Source organism: Moschus berezovskii, chromosome 11 (assembly GCF_049115385.1).
Source record: "Moschus berezovskii isolate FMDL1 chromosome 11, NW_MosBer_1.0, whole genome shotgun sequence".
In the NCBI taxonomy this organism is placed as follows: Eukaryota; Metazoa; Chordata; class Mammalia; order Artiodactyla; family Moschidae; genus Moschus; species Moschus berezovskii.
In genome coordinates, this window is record NC_142470.1 from 75,063,868 (window position 1) to 75,087,123 (window position 23,256).

General features: G+C 37.2%; 1 protein-coding gene across 1 annotated transcript in view; it reads left to right on the forward strand.

Moving 5' to 3' along the window:
• The window catches only part of LOC148776201 (neurexin-1-beta), a 795,940-nt gene that overhangs the window by 83,070 nt on the left and 689,614 nt on the right, over positions 1–23,256 (forward strand). Inside the window, exons 4-6 of the mRNA XM_088841488.1 lie at positions 12,678–13,061; positions 19,520–19,723; positions 22,274–22,300. Coding sequence (XP_088697614.1) covers positions 12,678–13,061; positions 19,520–19,723; positions 22,274–22,300 — 615 coding nt within the window. The remainder of the gene's footprint in view (positions 1–12,677; positions 13,062–19,519; positions 19,724–22,273; positions 22,301–23,256) is intronic.

Sequence of the window (23,256 nt, forward strand, 5' to 3'; positions counted from 1 at the left end):
TTAAAACATGTAAATGGCTCAGTGCCAACCCACCCCAAGATTCTAAACATAGTAACATCATTACACTTGAAGAGTAATAGCACTCTTTTAGTTGTAAATGCAGCTTTTTAAAGGAATTATGTTACTTCCTAAAAGCAGGTAACACAGTATAACAGGGTAACAGGTCTTCTTTTATCAATATGATGCCATCCTGCAAGCCAGGATGTCTGGAAAAAAATGCAATGAGGGAGTTAAACAATTGTTAGATGATTGTGATAAGCCTAGTATAAAAATGACAACCTTTTATGAGAACAGAACTGCTATTCCTGCTTGTTCATGAGCTTCCTGTATCATGTACATGTGAACATGTAGATAGAAGGAGCATTAATCCTGAGGGAAGGTGTTTGCTTCTTTCTGAGGGTTAGAATATGCAGCCACAGTAATCACACTATTGATGAGGAAGTCACTCAGGATGTCCATTTTTCTGGTTATTTGTCCTTCTGTCCTTCGTTCACTAAGAGGTGGGTACATGAGCCCTTCGTCTAATGAGAAATACCACCTTCATCTGAATACTTTTCCAGCATTTTTCAGCACAATTAATTGTATTAGGTTATGTGTCCTTCTTCCACTCCATAATTTGGGGAAAGAAACACTTTTTCACTTCCAAACTTTGACTAACACTGTTTGGCCGCAGCTGTTCTCTCCGTACTTCTTTGGTCGCCTGCTTAGCCTATGACTGGTCACGTTGGGGAGTGGACTACGTGGACTAAGTCACAAGGGTCATTTTCAGATCCTGCACTAAATGGCAAAGGAGGAACCATACAAAATGTCAGCCTGACTTGTGGATCAGAGTGTATGATTTGAATGTCACAAAAAGTGGATATGCTCAATATATAACATAATTACTTAACAGAGCAAGACTCCTAAGTTGCTGAGTTAATAAATATGATTGATGGGACTCATTACTCTGCAAACTCTAAAGGATGAACAACTCAGTAGTTTCTTACCAACCTTTCTTACCTTTTCTAGGGTTTCCCTTTGCCTCGCTTTTGTTCCCAAACTCAGTCAGTACAAGATCGCCTCCCAGGCGTTTAACTAAAGGATGAATTGTACTAAAATTAAGAGGAAGTTAATGACTGTTTTCTTGGGGCAGATATATCATTTAAATTTGCATTAAGCTCTTTGACTGAGTCAAGAGTATCCTCTCAAGTATTTTTATAGTAAACTGCCAGTCATTTTTTTCTTATTTTTGCAAACCATCATTGCACATTGAAATCAAAGAGAAAACTCATTATTCTTATCAAATTCTGCTTGTGTACAGCAGGGTGTAGCGGATTGTATCAGCAGTTATTCATGGGTAAGCCTACATTTAACAGTTAAGAAGCCATTGAAAGTTGAATCAAAGTCACAGACTTCCAGTTTAAGAACTAGAAATTACAGAGGGAAAGCACAAGGCTCTCTCCAGAGCACATAATTAGAGGTTTATAGTAATCACTGTTTGATGTGAACACTTTCTAGCTATCTATTACCAGCACTGATTTCTGTGTATACCATTCATGAATCACCCCTCTTATACATTTCTACTTGAACAACCATTAGAGGATTTCTCTGTTTAGGTCTTGATTTGAGTTTGCCCTCTGACTATAAACATTCCTCCCATGCCTCTACCTAGTAGCCTGTTGCATACATTTGAAATAAGATTAAGTGAATGTATAACGCTTTATTTTGTACCCATGTCCATTAGACACTACTACCCATCCATGGGAAGACTAAAATACCTTATCAATAATTTATCAATTATTTGACAATTGCCGAAGAAGTGATGCTTTTGAACTGTGGTGCTGGAGAAGACTCTTGAGAGTCCCTTGGACTGCAAGGAGATCCAACTAGTCTATTCTAAAGGAGATCAATCCTGGGTGTTCATTGGAAGGACTGATGCAAAAGCTGAAACTCCAATACTTTGGCCACCTCATGCGACGAGTTGACTCACTGGAAAAGAGTCTGATGCTAGGAAGGATTGGGGGTGGGAGGAGATGGGGACGACAGAGAATGAGATGGCTGGATGGCATCACCAACTTGATGGACATGAGTTTGAGTGAACTCCGGGAGTTGGTGATGGACAGGGAGGCCTGGCGTGCTGTGGTTCATGGGGTCGCAAAGAGTCAGACACCACTGAGCGACTGAACTGAACTGAATGACTAGATGGAGTCAATGTTGCGTATGAAAATGTTTTGAATGGGGAGGGGGGAAAGGCAACAGATGAGTTTCTTCTCTAAAACACGTTCAGAATAAATAAATGAATATAAGGATCAATTTAATAAAATGTAAAATACAGACATGTCATGAATTAAGCAAGTACATATACAAATACACATAGCAGTTTTCAGTTTCAAAACATTTTCATTTTTGCATATCTTTATTTTTTGTTAACAGGTACATATATTTTATACAGTTGCAAATAAAGTACAAACTTACTTTTCAGGCTATTTGTTTAATATAATATCATGAATTCTTTTTTAACTGAAAAATATCTAAAGTAACAACACTTATTCTGTGGGATTTATGAAAACAGCATCTAAGAATCAGAGCAGAGTTTCCAGAGGTACCTTTTCCAAGCTTCTGGGGCTGTAGGACTCAAATGTATCAATCTTTATAGTGTCTGTAGGAAAGAAAGTCATGGAGACAAACATAGGCAGTACCCAGCTAAGCACTGCCCAAGGGACTTGACTATTCCACCGAGACAGAGGCAGGTCATCTTACCTGAGATAAGGGAAGGTGTCAAACCACCCTAAGCTAAAGTTATTAAAACTCCCATCATAAATGAATAAATACACACTCGAATTATAAATTGGCCTCTCTGAGGAAACATTTCATATCATGTGATAGCTAATTTCTCAACAGAATTAGTAACTTGGCATTCTTATTTTATACATTGGTCTTGGGAGTTGGTTGACTGATATGTATGTATGAAGGTATAATATGAAGACTTTCATTATAATTTAGTTTAAAACAGTGAATTTAGAAAAAAAAAGTTAAAATGTTCATCAATAGAGGACAAACTCAGAGAGGTGGAACCTCTCTTTCTAAATCTACTAAATCTTTCCAGCCTACTCTTTCAAAGGGCAGACACTGGACCTTGGTGTCAGGTGCATCCTCAAGATGTGAATGTATGGCAAAAACCTCCACAATATTGTAAAGTAATTAGCCTCCAATTAAAATTTTTACAAAAGAAAAAAAAGAAAAATGTGGGGGAGCACCAAAAAAAAAAGAAATAAGTATTTAACTCCACACACAGCCATAGTGGCTGTCACTGTGGAGTGCTGAGGAGAAATCTGTGGAAATTCTAGAAAATAATATTTTAATGCTGCGATATGTATCGATTGATATTTACAACTTCCCAGCATTGTGTATGATCATTTTAAAAACTCTTATGTATAAATATACTGTTATGAATATATGTGTTTGTATATGTGCCTGTGCTTAATTCATGACATATCTGTAACATATAAATATGTACTGTTAGTGAAAAAGTTTAGTCAGCTCATAAAATACATAAGTGAAAAGTTTTTCTTTTCTACATACTTCCATAATGAATTCACTCCCCACTTCCTTTGGTAAAAGAATTTGGTGTTGAAAAATTCCAGATATTTTCCTATGCACCAACATATCTATAAATATAATTACACATATAAAATAAATGTAGAGCTTCTTTTTTACATAAAGGTTACTCTTTACCAATTATTGGGTGACTTAAAAATATTAACTTTTTTTAGGCCATCCTTTATAATGATATCATATATCTCTAGTTTAAAGATATCAATATTTACTTATTCCTCTATTATAATATTCCTCTGTTGAGGGAGGAATATCAAACTTCTAAATGTTACTTCAAGATTTATTTTTTTCATAAATCTTTTAATTTCTGAAATTCCCAGCTCACAGAGGACGTTTAACTTTTTAAAAAATCCAGTTTTAAACTAATTTATAATGAAAGTGTTTATATTATATCTTTATGCATATTGGTTAGAATTTCTGTAGGATAGATTATGGGAACTGGAATTGCTGTGTTAAGTACATTTTTAAAGATAATCAAAGGTTATTTTACTACAAGCTGTTTCAGTCTACAGTCTTTAAAAAAACTACTTATTTTTGGCTCTGCTGGGTCTCGGTTGCTGGCTTTCTCTAGTTGCAGAGAGCGGGAGCTACTCTGTAGTTGTAGGGTATGGGCTTCTCTTTGGAATGGCTTCTTTTGTTGCATAGTATGGGCTTTAAAGCATGGGGGCTTCAGAAGTTGTGGGGCATGGGCTCAGTAGTTGCAGTGCGTGGGCTCCAGAGTGTCAGGGCATCAGTCATTGTGGAATACAGGCTTAGTTGCTCTGTGACATGTGAATCTTCCCAGATCAGGGATCAAACCCGTGTCTCCTGCATTGGCAGGGAAATACTTAACTACTTGACCACCAGAGAAGTCCCAGTCTACACTCTTATCTGCAGTGTATGAGCTGCCCTTTTCTCCTTTCTCTTGGCTTTTACTAAGAAATATATAACTTTTAAGTGTTGTTTCAAGATTTACTTTTTCATTTATCTATTTAATTTCTGAAATTCCCAGCTCACAGTAATCCAAGTAAACAAGAAATACATAGTAATAACCCGAAAACAGAATATTAAGATTGTATTTTTGTTTTGTTTTCAAGCAAAATTAATTTTAGTTCTTATTATAAACCTAATACATGAAGCTGTTTTTAAAAAGACATAGAAAACTAAAAAGAAAGAAAGAAGAAAGAAAAGAGAAAGCAAGAAAACTATCCATTTATGATTGTACTACTTCAAAGCTCCCATTATTAATATTTTGGTATTTTTGCTATCTATTTATGGGAATCATGTATCTTTCATTTTGCGTCACACACGGAAATCAGTGCTTCATTGTTTTTATCGCTTGTATTATGCCTTTTTACCGAGTTTGGTTTTGTTAATAGGATACTAAATTTGCCAAGTAAGTGTGTAAGTTTGTGGAATCTGATTTTCTTCAGGAGTGAGGGGTGAAACAGAATTGTTGTTGCTTAGTCAACAAGTCCTGTCCAACTCTTTTGTGACCCCGTGGACTACAGCCCTACATGATCCTCTGTCCATGGGATTTCCCAGGCAATAATACTGGAGTGGGTTGTCATTTCCTTCTCCAAGGGATCCAGGGATCAAACCCACGTATCCTGCATTGGCAGGCATATTCTTTACTACTGAGACACTTGGGCTTCCCTTGAAGCAGAGTTACAGATAGATTAAATTTATATTTAACTAAAAAATGATTTTAAACAGTACTTACAAAAATCTTACTCACTGAAGAATTTTAGTAACCATCCAGGCAAGTCGTTTATTTTGCATAAGAGGCACACTGAAACTTAGTAAATGTGTTATTTGACTAAGCTCCTGAGCTAGTTAGTTGCAAAGCTAGAACATGAAAATTGGTTTCCTTCGACCAGGTAAAATCATTTCCCATTAGAACACACTTTCTATTCCCTTATTTCTCAATCACTTAAACTTTTGCAGTAATTTAAAATGGAACTGGGGGAATTAACCTGCCAGACTTCAGGCTCTACTACAAAGCCACAGTCATCAAGACAGTATGGTACTGGCATAAAGACAGAAATATAGATCAATGGAACAAAATAGAAAGCCCAGAGATAAATCCACGCATCTATGGACACCTCATCTTTGACAAAGGAGGCAAGAATATAAAATGGAGAAAAGACAGTCTTTTTAACAAGTGGTGCTGGGAAAACTGGTCAGCCACTTGTAAAAGAATGAAACTAGAACACTTCCTAACACCATACACCAAAATAAACTCAAAATGGATTAGAGAGCTAAATGTAAGACCAGAAACTATAAAACTCCTGGAGGAGAACGTAGGCAAAACACTCTCCGACATAAATCACAGCAGGATCCTCCATGACCCACCTCCCAGAATATTGGAAATAAAAGCAAAAATAAACAAATGGGACCTAATTAAAATCAAAAGCTTCTGCACAGCAAAGGAAACTATAAGTAAGGTGAAAAGACAGCCTTCAGAATGGGAGAAAATAATAGCAAATGAAGCAACTGATAAAGGATTACTCTCCAAATTATACAAGCAGCTCCTGCAGCTCAATTCCAGAAAAATAAATGACCCAATCAAAAAATGGGCCAAAGAACTAAACAGACATTTCTCCAAAGAAGACATAAAGATGGCTAACAAACACATGAAAAAATGCTCAACATCCCTCATAATCAGAGAGATGCAAATCAAAACCACAATGAGATACCATTTCACACCAGTCAGAATGGCTGCTATCCAAAAGTCTACAGGCAATAAATGCTGGAGAGGATGTGGAGAGAAAGGAACCCTCTTACACTGTTGGTGGGAATGCAAACTAGTACAGCCACTATGGAGAACAGTGTGGAGATTCCTCAAAAAATTGGAAATAGAACTGCCATATGATCCAGCAATCGCACTCCTGGGCATACACACCGAGGAAACCAGAATTGAAAGAGACACGTGTACTCCAATGTTCATTGCAGCACTGTTTATAATAGCCAGGACATGGAAGCAACCTAGATGTCCATCTGCAGACGAATGGATAAGAAAGCTTTGGTACATATACACAATGGAGTATTATTCAGCCATTAAAAAGAATACATTTGAATCAGTTCTAATGAGGTGGATGAAACTGGAGCCTATTATACAGAGTGAAGTAAGCCAGAAAGAAAAACACCAATACAGTATACTAACACATATATATGGAATTTAGAAAGATGCAAATGATAACCCTGTATACGAGACAGCAAAAGAGACACAGATGTATAGAACAGTCTTTGGGACTCTATGACTCTATGGGAGAGGGTGAGGGTGGGATGATTTGGGAGAATGGCATTGAAACACGTATGTTGTCATATGTGAAACGAATCACCAGTTCAGGGTCAATGCATGTTATAGGATGCTCGGGGCTGGCATGCGGGGATGACCCAGAGGGAGGATAAAGGGAGGAGGGAGGTGGGAGGGGGGTTCAGGAGGGGGAACTTATGTAAACCCGGGGCAAATTCATATCAATGTATGGCAAAACCAACCAATATAATATTGTAAAATAATTTGCCTCCAATAAAAAATAAATTAATTACAAAAAATAAATAAATAAATAAATAATGAAAAAATTGGAAAAACAAAACAAACAAACAAAAAAAACTTGAAACCAAATTAACTTGTTTTAAATCTCACCTTTGCTTCATGTTTCTTTTCACCCTCTAAGCTAATCGGGAAATAGAGTAGCCTGGAAGAACTGGATGAGAAAAAGAGTAGAAACTAACAGTTTAAAAACACCAGACCAAACCATGAAGCTAATTTCCATTTTCATAACTAAGTGTTCCCCTATGAAATTAAGATGAATTTATATTATTTATGCTTATGGATATTTTTAAATATTACCTAATCTATTTAGTTTATTACTTTTGTTTTACCTTTTGCACATACCATGAAAACAACTAGATTTAAATGTTAATATAAGTTAACGTGGGTGCATCCCAGGTGGCTCAGTGATAAAGAATCTTTCTGCCAATGCAGAAGTTGTGGGTTTGATCCTTGAGTCAGGAAGACCCCTGGAGAAGGAAATGGCAATCCACTCCAGTATTCTTGCCTGGGAAATCCCATGGACAGAGGAGCCTTAAGGGCTGCAGTCCATGGGGTCTCAAAGAGTTAGACACAACTGAGCGACTGAGCTGGAGAAGGCAATGGCACCCCACTCCAGTGCTCTTGCCTGGAAAATCCCATGGATGGAGGAGCCTGGTAGGCTTCAGTCCATGGGGTCGCTAAGAGTCGGACACAACTGAGTGGCTTCACTTTCACTTTTCACTTTCATGCACTGGAGAAGGAAATGGCAACCCAACCCACTCCAGTGTTCTTGCCTGGAGAATCCCAGGGATGGGGTAGCCTGGTGGGCTGCCGTCTATGGGGTCGCACAGAGTCGGACATGACTGAAGTGACTTAGCAGTAGCAGCAGAGCGACTGAGCACTCACACAAGTTAATGTGATTTCTATTTTAAGATGATAAAAGTCCTATGTACAAAAATACCTTTGTTTTCAGCTGAAATTTCATTTCTTTAAAAGTAAAATAGCGCAGCAGGGTACTTTAGATTCTTAATATTGAAGCATGAAACAAACACCAATCCAAGTAAGTCCCCAAATATGACTACCATCTACATATTATAGCAGCTCAGATATAACAATGTTTACATAAAATGTTTTATTTGCCAGAAACTTCACATGTAATTATAGTGGAAGAAGGTAAAATGTGTGAAATAATCAAGCTGTTTCAAAGAGAACATGCCAGTATTTGTCATTCCTGGAAAAAATGATACAGGGATAATCCAATAGCACAATCAGATTTCTGTTTTCTTTTAAGTATTTATTTACATATGATCATACCTCAACCTTTGGAAATGCTTAATTTCTATTGATATATACAACTGCAGCAACCACTCATGGTCTTTCAATGAATAAGATTTAAATATTCATTTCATATTTTCTTGGTAATCATTGCCTTTATAATTCAATTATAGTGAAATAGGTACCTGAGAATGTTAATACTGAAATTTCCATTGTTCTCCTATGTAAGTGTTAGGTTGACTTGACTGAATTTGGAAATTCCATCATGAGTTTTTTTGTTTAGGTAAAAAGGTCCCTTGATTCATGTCAATAATAAAATCATTAAGGAACTAGGGATTCATATCCTTTACCAGAAACAGATGTGTTTCAGGACAGTTGCACATGGGAAGCCTAAAATATCAATCTCCATTTTGAGTTTGACTAACTAATAAAATATAGGTATTATTTCAAATAAATTTTTACTCTTTGAATCTTCAAAACATAAAAATAATCATTTCCGTTCCCTCTCAAGTCCTACCCTTTTCCTTTTTTGCCATCCCTTTTACAAAGATTTTCTAACGTATAAGTGAATTGACAAAGCATATAAAGCATGTAGGTGATTTTGGGTCATAGTCATTTCATTCTGCTTGTTTGTAAACTATTTCAGTGAATAATATCTAATACATGCATTTGTTCATGGAGACTCCACACCTTGAAACTGGGGCTAAATGAAAGTGTTGACTTCCTTGGATTGTATTTCACGTGAAGTTAGGATCATATTCTTCTGCTTCTTCTCCACCTCTCATTGTTCTTCTTCCCATGAGAAGTCTCAGACTGTCTCTCAAAGGGATAATAAGGAGAAAAACAACCTTATCCTTTATGATGGAAACTTCTCAGTGTTTTTTGAACATAGGATACAACCTGTCAGTTCTGAAATGAGTTTGGTGGGTCATGTCTAGCATTTGTATTAATATAAGAAAACATTATCAGAGTGTCTCAGAAGTAGTAGAGATATTTTGCTGTTAAACAGATATTTCAATGTGTAAATATATGTGTGTATGTGTTTGCGTGCACTGGTCTGCATGAAAACTATGGTTTAACTTTAGTTGTTGTGATCAGAAAACTCTAATCTCAAAGTTATAGTGAATATCTTACTCTGGCCACAGCAAGAATATCCATAGAGACATAATCTTCGGTCGCTCAATCATGTTCAACTCTTTGTGACCGTTTGAACTATAGCCTGCCAGGGTCCTCTGTCCATGAGATTTCCCAGGCAAGAATACTGGAGTGGGTTGCCATTTCCTCCTCCAGGGAGTCTTCCTGACCCAAGGATTGAACCCATGTCTCTTGTATCACCTGCATTACAGGCAGACTCTTTAGCAGCTGAGCCATACTGGAATGGGTCATAGAGAAATATCTGAACTTAAATACTTTGTTCAGAGCAGGCACTAATGCACCATAGTTAGAAGACCTAGTAACTCCATTCTCTCAGGCAAACTCTTCATGGATGATTATCTGAAATACTTGGCAGCAGATTTGCCCTGAGAGTGTAGACATACTGAAGACGGAAACCCCAGAGTGTACCGAACTCTGCAAACTGTGCAGAGGAGACAGAGTGAAGTGTTATGCAAGCCACTGGACTTCCTCATCTCAGGAATCCTCCAAACATCCTCATCCTTAGTGTCAGAATCATAACACCACAAATGAGGACAAGACAGTTTTTCCCAGTGTTTTCCCAGTCCTGAGCTAAATCAGACTTATTCCATGAATAAAAAGGCATATGGGGAAAATTGGATATTTCAAAAATATATCCCCAGTTTTGTAAAACTTGCTCTGTGTCTCCTAACAGTTGTGTCTCAATAATATGCATTCATTTCCAGGAAGTCTTCTGGAACTAATTAAAAATAGGGGCTGGGACCTCTCTCTCTTTTATCTTAAAAACCTAAGTCATTGTTTTCCTTGTGCACAAAACTTTGCGTTCAGCGTATGCTGTTTTTTTTTTTTTAATGTCCACTTTTCCTTTTATCATTAATACTTAACTCTCATCATTTTCTAACTTACTTTAGCTGCTGCAATGGTTACAGATCATGTCTTAATTTACTTCTTAGCGCATTTTGGACAGTTAAAAATGCATGTGGTGAAATAATGTTTAGAACAGTGTCACTATTCTCTCAGAATTATATATTTTATTTCCCCTAAATGATTTTTATAATATTTTTCTAAGTAAGATTTTCTGCTCTGTGTATTCCTAAATGAATTTTCTTCTAGACACCTGCACAAACGTGAACAGTAAAAATGAGTACTTGACCATTTTCCTCTTTTGCTGCCTCCCAAATCCCTATTATACTTCCCTCTTTGGAAGGCCAAAATAGCAATGCCTCTGAGTGTTTCTCCCCTAGGAGCCTTTTCCATTTCTTTCTGTGGAAGTCTAGAGAGACAAATGCACTCTTAATGACTTGGCCTGCCGCACAGTCTCTGTCAGCAGCTTCCATTGCCCTTCTCCCTCACAAAGACAGATCCCATTACACTGCTCACATTGGGGAGTGCGCCTCTGCTGGGATTTGAGGGTCTCCCGGGCACAGTGCAGGCCCCGGCAGCCCTGTGTGCTTAGATGCATGTTCCACATTCACCGCAGGCCGTAATTCCATTTGGAGTGGGCCTCAGCTAAACTAAAACACATCTTCCTACTCTTCTTCTGCTTCCCAGTGGTGAAAGACCCGCCTGCCAATGCAGGAGACATAAGAAATGCAGGTTCGATCCCTGGCCAGGAAGATCCCCTAGAAGAAGGCATGGCAACCCACTCCAGTATTCTTGCCTGGGAAATCCCATGGACAGAGGAGGCTGGTGGGCTACAGTCCATGGGGTCACAAAGAGTCAGATGTGGCTAAGGCAACTTAGCATGCACACACTTACCCTCTACAAACATTACCTTTTTCTTTCCAGTCCCCACATTTTGTACCCCATCTTCTGTCTTCAGGTCTCTCCTGTGTGTCTACATCCTAAATCCCTGGAGCTTCTAATCCACTTTCTCTTGTTAGACTCTTTCTAGTCTGCTTTATGGTCTAGACCTAAGAAAGAAATCTGGGAATGGGTAAGTGTGGTATTCATTTTGAGTATCATACCTACATTTTTACAAAGATCTTTCTGGAAATAGAGTATTAGTGGATTGTTGAGTAATCTGGTGGTACCCTGGGGAAGTTTTAATCAGGAAAATGCCTTCTATTTCTTCTTTTAATGGATTCCATAAATATATATATTTTTTCTGTGATCTTCAAGTAATCCCATGCAAATGTCTACCTCTTAATCCCATGTTTAAGACTAGGGTTTCTATATATTTATAAACTAATAGAGTAATTTTCTCCTCACACTATTGTGAGGAAGAAAAAAAAATGACTTAATTTAAATAAGTAACTGATTTGGTTTAAAGAAAAAAGTAAACACCTAACTTGACTTGGTTCTTGTGATGAATCATATTACACACAGTTATGTAGTGCTTACTACAAACCAGACTTTTTACTTGTATTGTTTTATTTAACACTCATATGAGGTAGGTCATATTAGTATGCCCATATTATGGATGAGTAACTGAGGCCACAGGGCTAATCAAGATTCATCACAGCTGTGATGAAGTCAGGTTTTGCTATAATCTGTCAATGTATTGTATTCTATTAAAAACAAAACAAAACAAAACAAGAACATGTCTATTACAGATGGGGACCCAACACAAGCTTTCATTGATTTGCAGATGCATAGCAGCTTTGAAAATGAACACTAACCAAAGAGAGCATGGCTTTTATTAGAGAGAGTGATGTAGAAGCCAGTTTTTCCTTCTTTCTTTCTCTGCCTCTCCACCACCTTCTCCCCACAAGCACCCCCTTCTCCGTCCTCCCTCCCCTCTCTTCCTTCCTTGCCATCTTGCCTGACCTGCCAGAGAGTGATCAGTAAGCCATTTTCTCTTCCCTCGTTCTCTCCCTCTTTCCCTCCCTCCCTTTTTCTGCCTTTCTTCCTTCCTTCCTTTCCTTCTTTTTTCCCCCTAAATTCTTGGAGGCTGACAACCGTCCTTCTTGCCTGTGCACTTTGGTTTTCATTCCCAAAGTGAAATAGCAACCATTTTAATGACAGTCTGCCTTATTCTTCAAGTTCCTTGATTCCTCGGGTTTCTAGTCATTTCCCTGGGAAGTACACCAGGAATAGGAAGAAAAATAAGAAATGTCAAGGGGGTCACCCTCAGGCAGATGGCAGAAAGAAAGGATGATGTTCAGAAGGGGTTGCCTTCTGTAAAGACCCGTGTGCTCTCTTGTCTTTGCACCAGGTACCATTTCTGTCAACACGCTGCGCACGCCTTACACCGCTCCTGGCGAGAGTGAGATTCTGGACCTGGATGATGAGTTGTACCTGGGGGGCTTGCCAGAAAATAAGGCTGGCCTCGTCTTCCCCACTGAGGTGTGGACTGCGCTACTCAACTACGGCTACGTGGGCTGCATACGAGATCTGTTCATTGATGGCCAGAGCAAAGATATCCGGCAAATGGCTGAAGTTCAAAGTACTGCTGGCGTGAAGCCCTCCTGCTCAAGAGAAACAGCAAAACCGTGCCTTAGCAACCCCTGCAAAAACAACGGCATGTGCAGGGATGGGTGGAACAGATATGTCTGCGATTGTTCCGGAACAGGCTATCTTGGCAGGTCCTGTGAGAGAGGTACGATTCCAAAATCCAAGCAGCCAACTCCCCTGAGGTGAAAAACGTATTCAGTGTGGACCTCACACCTTAAATGACCATTGAAATGTAATATGTGCTCTGGGGAAGTAAACTCTGCAAGCAGAGTGGCCACACGGATGCTTTACTGACAAGTCTGTATTGATTTTAAAAGGGCTTGATTCTGGGAATGCACAGCCCTTTAAGTATATCGCAGGAATACTTAGTAAGGTCCTTTGCATCCTCGAGGGTATGGGCCCAAGATGTATCATAGACAATCACTGTCTCTTTTGCCCAGTTTTTAATTTCCAGACACTGGAAAGTAAAATAAAAAAATAAAACGAATGAATCCAGCATACTTTTGGTGTCTAGTGCTAATATGTAGGTCAAAAATAGCATTCAAAGCAAGCTAAGCTGTAAGTTGCAACTTCCCTGACACTGAGCCTGTTCATTTTACTTTAGTCGACCTTCTCAAGGTTGAAATTTGAAGAGTAAGGTGATTTTAAACCATTTAAGTTACACCAGTATTTTCAGAAATGCACCCTAATTTCAGAGACACTTACCTTGGTCTAAGACCCAACTGATTACAGAAGGTTTCTTTACCAATTTGATATTAAGGCTTATTGTGTCTGAAAGCTCTGAATGGGTGCCTCCCTTTCCTTCTCTAGCAGAAGGCAAAGCTACACTTTTTTTTTCTTTTCTTCTCCCATTAGTAGGAGAATAAGGGTTAAAGGAAAGGTAAAGTGTGATAGCTGCCACTGCTCATCTAGAGACCAGTCAAAAGGAAGAAATAGCAGAACAAATATGTCTAAGTACGTTTTTCATCGACCCAAGAGTTTCAAATAAATGCTTTAGTCACTATACTCATTGCCACTCATTTTCAACAATGGAACAAAAATCAATATGAAAAAATATTGACAAGTTATCCCATTGTCCTCTCATGTTCCAAATAACATTGCTCTCTTAGACATTTAGCCTAAAGGAACCTGCCATCTATTTTTCAAGCCGTACACATCTAGTCATTTTGCCTTTGCACTCCTGAAATAGTTTAGTTAAGCTGACACTTTCTAGAGAAAAAGTGCGTTTTTTGAGGGGGGGAAATCTGAAGTTGAAATGTGGCTTTGATTCTTTATGTTAGTGAGAGGGTTCATCAGCTTATCAGTTCTATTGATAACATTAATCACTGAAACAATCAATAATCATAACCTAATAAATCTAATGATCTTAAATTACCCACCAAAATACTATCACTGTTCTGGATTTTACAATGAGATAGGTCTCTAGATAGGTACATATTTTAATCACATATATTCATTCATTCTCCTAGTACCTAATTGCAATTCCTGTGAATAGTCATTAGAGGTTATTTGGGTATAGTTTCATGTGTAAGGTGTATATTCTCTGTACATTTCCCCTTCTAATTTGTTTGCATAGTGTAGGTTTTAGAAATTGCCCAAAGGAGCCAACAACAACAAAGTGACAAACCTTGCAAGATAAATTATAGTTAAGTATGATGTGAGATTAGGAGACCTGTGTAATTTAAGACTCTGTTTTCATTTTAATCACTCAGAGAGCTGTCACTTATTCTGATGCCTCCTGCTTAAGTGAAGCTAGAAAAGGGTATAACTGAGCTATCACACAAATTACAAAAGCCTTCAGTTAAATATGCATTGTGTACCACCCTGTGGCAGTATTCCACTACTGCATATGGCAGAAATAAGAAGGGAAATTCTAGAGCTCCCTAAACCAGAATGAGGGAAAGGAGCTATTTATATGTTGCAATAATTAGAAGGAAGGGTGGCAAGCATATGCAGATTTGCAAATTAGAATTTAATAGCAAGTTTCAGCACTGGGTTTCAACATACATTTTTAACTGACAAGTGGCTGAAAATTTCTGCAGATTTCTTTGTCTCCAGGTTGGTTGTGTATTGAGGAGAGAAAATAGTCATTTTTGTGTGTTTTCTGTTTCTTGACTAACCAGTGTATTGCGAGAAGTCTTTGCTTTTCAGAATTAATTTTCTTGCTCACATTATGGCATCTCTCAAGAACAAGAGTGAAGTGGGATGCTTGTCATGTTCACTGCCACAAAATTTGGCTGCTGTCCAGTTCCCAACTCTGCCCTAGTTCAGTCAACACAAGATCATGTCCAGCCTTCAGGGTTTCCAATTCCAAAGAGAGTGCTTTGACTGTGGTTCTTCGCATAAATTCTGATCACATAAGGCTGCTGACCACGTAAGAGTTGACTGACAACGCTTGAAATTTTTTTTTAAAGGCATTTTCAAAGTTTATGTTTTACAATTATTAAGCAATAAATGTTAATTTATAAAGAAGCATGTTCAAGTCCTTGGACAGTGCTTATGGGAAATGCTGTTTCAATCACATTATAGGAAATCTTCATTCTTCACTACGTAAGCAAAAGAGTTTATAAGAAAGATTATAAGTATTTGCTGACTTAGGCAAATAAGAAAATAGTATTTTGCTTGAATGTGTATTGATCCCATAAAGAAGAGTAGCATAGAAATCACGTCCAGTTGAATATAGATTGAATTCAGCACCTTCTCTCCTTCTTTACATTTTATAAAACTGAAAATGTGTGGAGACTGGTCATACAGAAATTATTTTTGATTGTATGTACATGGTATCATCACAGGTCTACTTTATACTTGTTTGTTAAAGCTCTACCAGATGGAGGGACAGATGTCAGAGCAATATAATTTGGCTTCCTGTCTGATTTTCATCGTTGATCACAATATGTGACTGCCTTTTGGCAAAACTGAGCACAGGTGTGCACTTTAGACCACAAGAAGGAATAACACAGAAAAGCAAATTTATCAAACTTAAGGACAAGGGGGAAGGAGACAGAGGAGACAAAGTTGAAACTTTTTCTCCCTTGCTGGGAAGTGCTGTATTGAAATTAGCTTCTTAAAGAACTCTTTTGTGTTCTAAGTGGTAAAGTAAGTTTACTAATGTTTAAAGGATGCTGCCAAATAGCATAACCTTCAAATGTCAGAATGTTGTTTACCATTTATTTGGCAGCTCTCAACTACAGCCTTGTACATTTTCCATTTCTTGTCTAATTAAACGTTAACTCTAATTATGAGGAATCATTTAGGCATTCATTTGTCATTTATCAACAGGTTATTTTCACACTGAGAAGTGTTTAAAATGGCACTCAGAGGCACTCGAGTTTTATTACTTTACTGTTATTTCATTCCTGCAGCTTTTCAGAGAATATTAAAGGCCAATGATACTTATTTTCTTTTTACTTTGGATTGTATTTCATACAATATTTATAATCCCTTGTCAGTCATCTGTATCTCTAAAAGAATATTCCCTCTACTTAATTTTTAATCAAATTAAGCTATATTTCATACAAGAATGAGATAACTTTAAAAAATGATAGTTGAATAATAGAGACTAAATTTACAGATTAAATAAGAGAAAACTAAAAATATTTTAGCCCTTGTATCTACGTAACACCAAAATAACTGAGTGATAATGACTTTAAAATTTTTATTCAAATATATGTTGCTTTATAGATAGGGACAGTGATTGGCTATAAATTAGGAAGGAGTATGGTAGAGATCAAGTGTCTTTAAGATTATACTAGAAGCAGTTTTTTTTTTTCTAATGTTTATTTCAACTTTACAGTCATGCTTTATTTTTTGAGCAAATCCTACTAGATTTTCTTTAGGGAAACCTTATTGAAAAAATATGATGCATTCATAGATATGTGATATGATGTAAAACCACCATATTTTAAGGGGATTATATTTTATATTCTCAGTGCTTACTTAGGTCAGTGCTTAGCCATGAGACCCCTAGTTTGGTAAACAGACCCCTCTCATAGAAGGTCTTTTATGACATTATTATGGCTTCCAATGTAGACTTTAAGGAATATTTTCTTCATATACATCACCAAAATTAGATTCACTTACAATAGACAGAATAAATACTTAATCTCATTAGTGAGTATTTATGTATACATGATATCCAAATTGAAATAAGCTCTTTTACATCCCTCAGTATCAAGTCCAATCATTAATTCAGTCAATGTTTATCAAGGCTCTGCGGTGTGCCTGGTGCACTTGGCTGATGATAGAGAAAGACGTAGGAGGACTCAGCCTCTGCTGTAATGATATGCATACAAAAGGCCAAAGACAGATTACAGACAAATGAGAGATGGTAATTTAAAAAATACTAAGTAGATATAGAATAACTGGAGGGAGAATTAAAGGAGTGCTTGTACGTCTGGAGTAACGTTTGACCAGAAATCTGAATGCTGAAGGAACCAACCATATAAAGATCTGGGGCCGAAACCTTTTAAGACTGAACATGCCTCAAGTGCAAATACTTGAGTGAGAGATGAAATCAGTGTGGCTGGAATTTACTAAACGAGGGAGGACATGCTAAAAGCTGAGGCTGAGAGATGGACTGGGGCTGATTCACACAAAATATTATAGGTTAATAAAAGGAATACAGATTTTATTCGAACTGTAGTGGTGGGAATCTATTGGTGAAGGGTAGGGAGGTGAAGGTTTTGGGGTGGGTTGGTAGATGTGCCCAGATGAAGTAATGAAGTGATATGATCAGATTGGCTCCTTTAAAAGTTTAGCTTGACCACCATGTGTAGGGAGAAAGAGTAGAAGTAGGGAGGCCATTGAGCGAGCTATCCTTATTGATCTACGTGAGACATGGGAGCAGAGTCTGATGTACTGCAGTGGCACTAACTGATTGATTCAGAAGGTGGATTGGAATTAGAGCCTACAAGACTTGCAGATTTGCAAACAGATTGGACATGGCAGAGAGGTTAAGAAAGAAAGCAGAAAGGGTAAGATCTGAGTAATGGTGTTAAGCCATTTACAGAGGTGGAGAACACTGGAGCAGGAGCATGTTCATTGGAGCAGGAGAATTTGTTCTTTATCGGTGTGTGTATCTTATTCAAATTGGAGATGTCAAATAAGCAATGGCTGATGGATGTTTGAGGGAGCTCAGGAGAGAAGTCAGGACTGTTTATAAGTATTAAGGGGAGTGAGCATGTGAGTTGACCCAGATCCCTTAAGAGACAGAGAGAAGAGAAAGGTCCTAAGCAGGGAGCTCTGGAACCCTTAATGATTCTGGATGTGCGTTCAACCCCGAGATGATAACTAATGATTGAAGTCTGTTAGAAGCAATACTTGATTTTCCTGATTTTGAGAAGATAATCTTGCAAAACCACAGCTCCAAAATATAGTCTTAATAATAGGCATGGTTGTATCACTAAAGTTAATTGCTTCCAATCGGCAAGAGAAGGAGAACTTCCTAGTTTGTTTTAATTTCAGGTAGTTTTTCTTTTATTAAATGGTATCCTGAGTTCTCAGAACCCATGAAAAAGCAACATGATTCATACTTGTTTCACAGTGTTCCACAACCATATGGTGTTTAACATGAAGGGGTGCAGACTATTTCTTAAAGCAGTCAGTTTGAGAGCAACAGTTTTGTTCTTTGCCTCTCTTTGTGTTTCATGCAAAATTAAGCAACTTCTCCATTAAAGCCATCTACTTTTCTTTAGTAGCACACATCCATACAAGCTCTTCAGTCCTACCCCCATCCTCACTCAATGTTACCCAGGTACATAGTTATTGACTTTTTGGCGATAGCTTAATTTTTTCAGAACACCAGGGTGATGCTTACAGGTAATGTTTTAAGTTACTCCTATCTGCCAAATAACTTTAATATGAAGTTACAGTTTGTGTCATTGTGAAAATGTATTCCCTTGCTCACCTCAGTGACTCAGAACATGTATTACCTGTTGTTTGGTAATACCAATTTTTCTTCTGTTTCTGAACATCACCTTTGGAAAAGTGTTGACTTGATTCCTGTATTTAACTCATAATTTTAGTGTTTCTTTTTTGATTGTATTGGGGCACAAATTATTTTTTAAAAATGATAAAAGTAACTTTCCTTAGAATCATGGGCTTTTGAGGTAGGAAGAGGCCTTAGAGATGCTCTAGTAGTACCCTCTCATTTTGCAAGTGAAGGATTTGAGCCACGTTTAATTTCACAGAGCTGATCAGTGGCCTAGCCATATAGAAATAAGCATAAATAGTAACTAATACTTCAAGCCAGGCTTGCACTATGGCTGTACACAGACACACACACACACACACAATATGATCTCTGCTCTTGAGAAAAGATATGCATCCATGAACATGGATAATCCTACATGATGAATCCTATAGATAGAAGTTGTTTTAGGTACAGAAAGGGAAGTGCAGCCACCTCTGCTTTTGGACTTTACCAGATACTTCTCCTGTGACTTTTCTTTCCAGTTAAAAAAAAAAAATTGCTCATTTTGGAAGATGAGCCGAGTTTGTGTCTTATCTTCTATATGGAAACCTTTAATAGGTCATGCTTTTCCTTTTCTAAGTTTATATGTACTAAACTGACCCAGAGATGTTATGTTTATTTCCCAACTATAGAAGCAACGGTTCTGAGCTACGATGGGAGTATGTTTATGAAAATCCAGCTCCCAGTGGTGATGCACACGGAGGCTGAGGATGTGTCCTTACGGTTTCGATCCCAGCGTGCATATGGCATTCTCATGGCAACCACCTCCAGAGACTCAGCAGACACCCTCCGCCTGGAGCTGGACGCAGGGCGTGTGAAACTGACGGTCAACCTAGGTAACAACTCGCCTTCCCCCATTGAACTAACACTTTTCACTTTTTGTTCAGTTTTGCCTGCAAACATTTATCGAGTAGCCTGTTTGCCATAGAAAGTTAAAACACTTAATAGTCTCATCTCCATTATTTAAATTCATTTAGGTTTTGGGGACATCTTTTCATTGTTTTTATATTGTTTAACATAATTTACTGTTTTGTGGTTCCTTCCACTGAGGGTTCTTAAAAGGGAAGCCATGTGCATTAATGAAATTAATTGAAAATATTACGCTTGATGATGTCTCAAACTGAATTTCCTATTTTTACATTGACTGATATTCTGATTGGTTATAGATAAAATCCTTTCAGATAAAATAAAAATCCACCAACTTTGACTTGGACAGCACATGCTATAAAGTGTCAAATATGTAGTTTGTGATCTAAATCAACAGTTGCTCTTTATCTGTCCTTGGGCTTCTCCTTTGAACAGTTACCTTTGTGGTGTCCCATCTTTTCTGTTTGGAAATATTGTGTGGTGATATTTTGCTATCAAACAACAATCCACAACCCTTCAATGCCCAAAGTCTGCGGCCCTCAGCAAGCAGCCATGAGAACACTAAAAACACAGACTCTTCCACAGAAAAATAATGCTTTCCTGCTTAACTGTAGCATTCAGAAAGATTCATTACAGTAAAACCTCACCAAACTGGATAAAATCTAGGGGAAAATCAGGCCGAATTAAGAAAAAGTATGAGTTGTAGACTAAAAAAAAAAAAATGTAAGCATATTTGTTTCCAAATACATTCAAAAACACAAATTAGTAGCTCAAAAAATCTTAAGGAAAGGTCTTACAAGGCTAATGTTAATGGGTGGTTAAGAATTATCCATAATTAGCACATTGTTTCACGGAAGTTGCTCCATCAGTGTACTTGAAATCAGTTTTCTTTCCAAACTTGGCCTTTCACAATTTGTTTAATTTTTCTCAGACAATCTCTGCTCATAGCGAATGAAGAATTACAAATGTTCTGCCCAATAAGTTTCAATATTATAATTAACTCCAAATAATAGGAGCACACATTAATGAGGTTTTACTGTATTTCCTGGAAGTACTGAACACACACAATATGAATAAGCGGAAAGAGAAAAATAAAATTCAAGACTACATAGATTTACAAAAAGTGTAGCAAAATATGATGAGGTATGGCATTTGTGAAACCCCCACATATATCAAACCGTGCTGGGCAGAATAGTAGCTCATAAAATATAAAATTATTTCATTAGTAGTTCGTTGCATACAATTACATTCAATTAATATTAAGTTTAAAAGTCCAATAATAAGGTCGTTTTTTCTGTTTACTGAAGAACACAGAATACTTTTTTACTCTTCTGTTAGAGTTCCCTCTAGTGACAATGATAGGTTACTACAAGCCCATCAAAATTGCCTAGTTTCGGTAAAGGGGCTGTTAGCCAGAGGAGGTGAGCACACTCATGGGAATTTTCTAACAGCAAAGCATTCTGTGGAAAGAGTTGTGTAGATGCTGATCCTTGGCTGTTTGCAACCACTTTTCTGATGCGGTTGACGACACATGACAAACTCAGCTATATGGAAACAGAATCTAGGTTTGTATTTTTCATGTTCCCCAAAGGCATTAAATACAACAACCAAATCCAACAAATATTTATCTACATATAAAAGAAACATAAAACACCCCACATGGTCCTTTAAAGATAAGCTTTATAATTATAATCTATGCTATTCAGATCAAGCATTTCATTTTTGGGGAATCTACTTTTATATAAGAAGAAAGTATAAGAAAAGAAAAATCAATAGCAGTAATAACTATGAAACTTATTACATAGAGATAACATAGTTAGCTCCTAACAGAGGAGCCTGTGTGCTCCCGGGAATGACACTACTCTTTAGCCACTAGAGGTTCTAAAGGAAACAGAGTGTTTATTTCCTTCTCCAATTAATACAAGGCATGGAATCCAGCTAACTCCTGGCTGTTTACCTTTTTTTTGTCCAAGCAAATAATAGTAACAACAGCAGCAACAATAATAATAAATACATTAGAGTGAAATGAGAATAATTTCAACTAGCTCTCCATTTGACCACCACAATTCTAAAGCATTCTGTTGGCCTTTGCGGGATAATAGATTTTGGAGGTCCAAGATGTCTGAGCCTAGCTGAGCTTGCACTGTTCCCCATTGTGACGGAGCACTTTTTAATTAAATTGAAAACAATGATTTGTTCTTTCACAGATGGGGAGAAAGCTGCAGCCAGTCTAAGCTAAGCATCTTTGACAGTTAACAATTCTTTATTTCACTTAGATTTGTCACCATGTAGCTTTGTTTGAGTTGGCCATTTTTAAAAAAAATTCTCCCGTTGTCTCCAATGGTGAAGTTTTATGACAAAGAATCTGGGTTCTAGAAGTATGTAAAGAATAAATGATATGGAGTGGCCATATTTGCATGTGTCTGTCCCCGGAAGGGTGGACTGTGATTTTATTGGATGTCTGCAGCTATTACCTTGAAGGATAAATTTTCATTTTTCATCTATTCTTCCCCATCTAGATTGTATCAGGATTAACTGTAATTCCAGTAAGTGCCTATTCAAAATTTTTAAAATGTTATTCCTCCATCATGATGTAGCTAGTGAAGAAAAACAAAAGAGAGAGCAAGACAAAGTTGTTTATAAAATTCATGAGTTCACTTTTGAAATACACCAGTCCATCATCTGGGTTGTAAAAATTCATTTTGAAATCTGTCCAGCTGAAGACGTTCCTGCTGCAGTTCCCACCTCTAACTTGGAAAAAGAGGTGAGAAATATCCTGTAACAGAAGGTACCAACACCTCTGGAGACCTGTGGATAAAGCTGACAGCATTTGTATTTTGGTAAATCTTGGACTCCAGTAGTTCTCTTCATAACCAAATTAGGATAAAATGCTGTGGGTCTTAATTTCCTTCACTTTCTGTTTTTAATCTCTTAAATCAAACATAGAAAAAAATCCCTTTCATTTGAAAGTTACTATTGAACTCTTCTAAATTCAGCTGAAGTTTTACATTGAAAAATGTGTGTTTTTCCAAGTTTCATATATATATATGTATGTATATATATATATTCAGACTATGACTTATCTAAAGTGTTTTTCTGGTTTACTGAGAGTATTTACATAATGAATTTTTACATCCTAATCATATATCTGCAAAAATAACCAAAACCCTTCAAATCTGTGATATGCATGCCAAGTGATGAGATACAAAAGATGCATGGACTGAGTTGTTGTTTTTTTTAATTTGGACTAGAGAACTTGAAAGGATGTAAGGACTGTGATTTTATTTTGAGTTGTAGCATTATCTTGAGTGAATTTATTTATTTACATAAATATTTAGGTTTTTCTTTTCCAGGTTTTGCTGACCACATTAAGGAATCTCCTCCAATATAAAAAAGTTGTTAGCTATTTAACTATTTAATTGGTTCTAACAAGCTTCTAATCTTTTATTGTCCTATTCAGTAAAATATATATATTTTCTATATCCTTGGAAAATGCTGAATG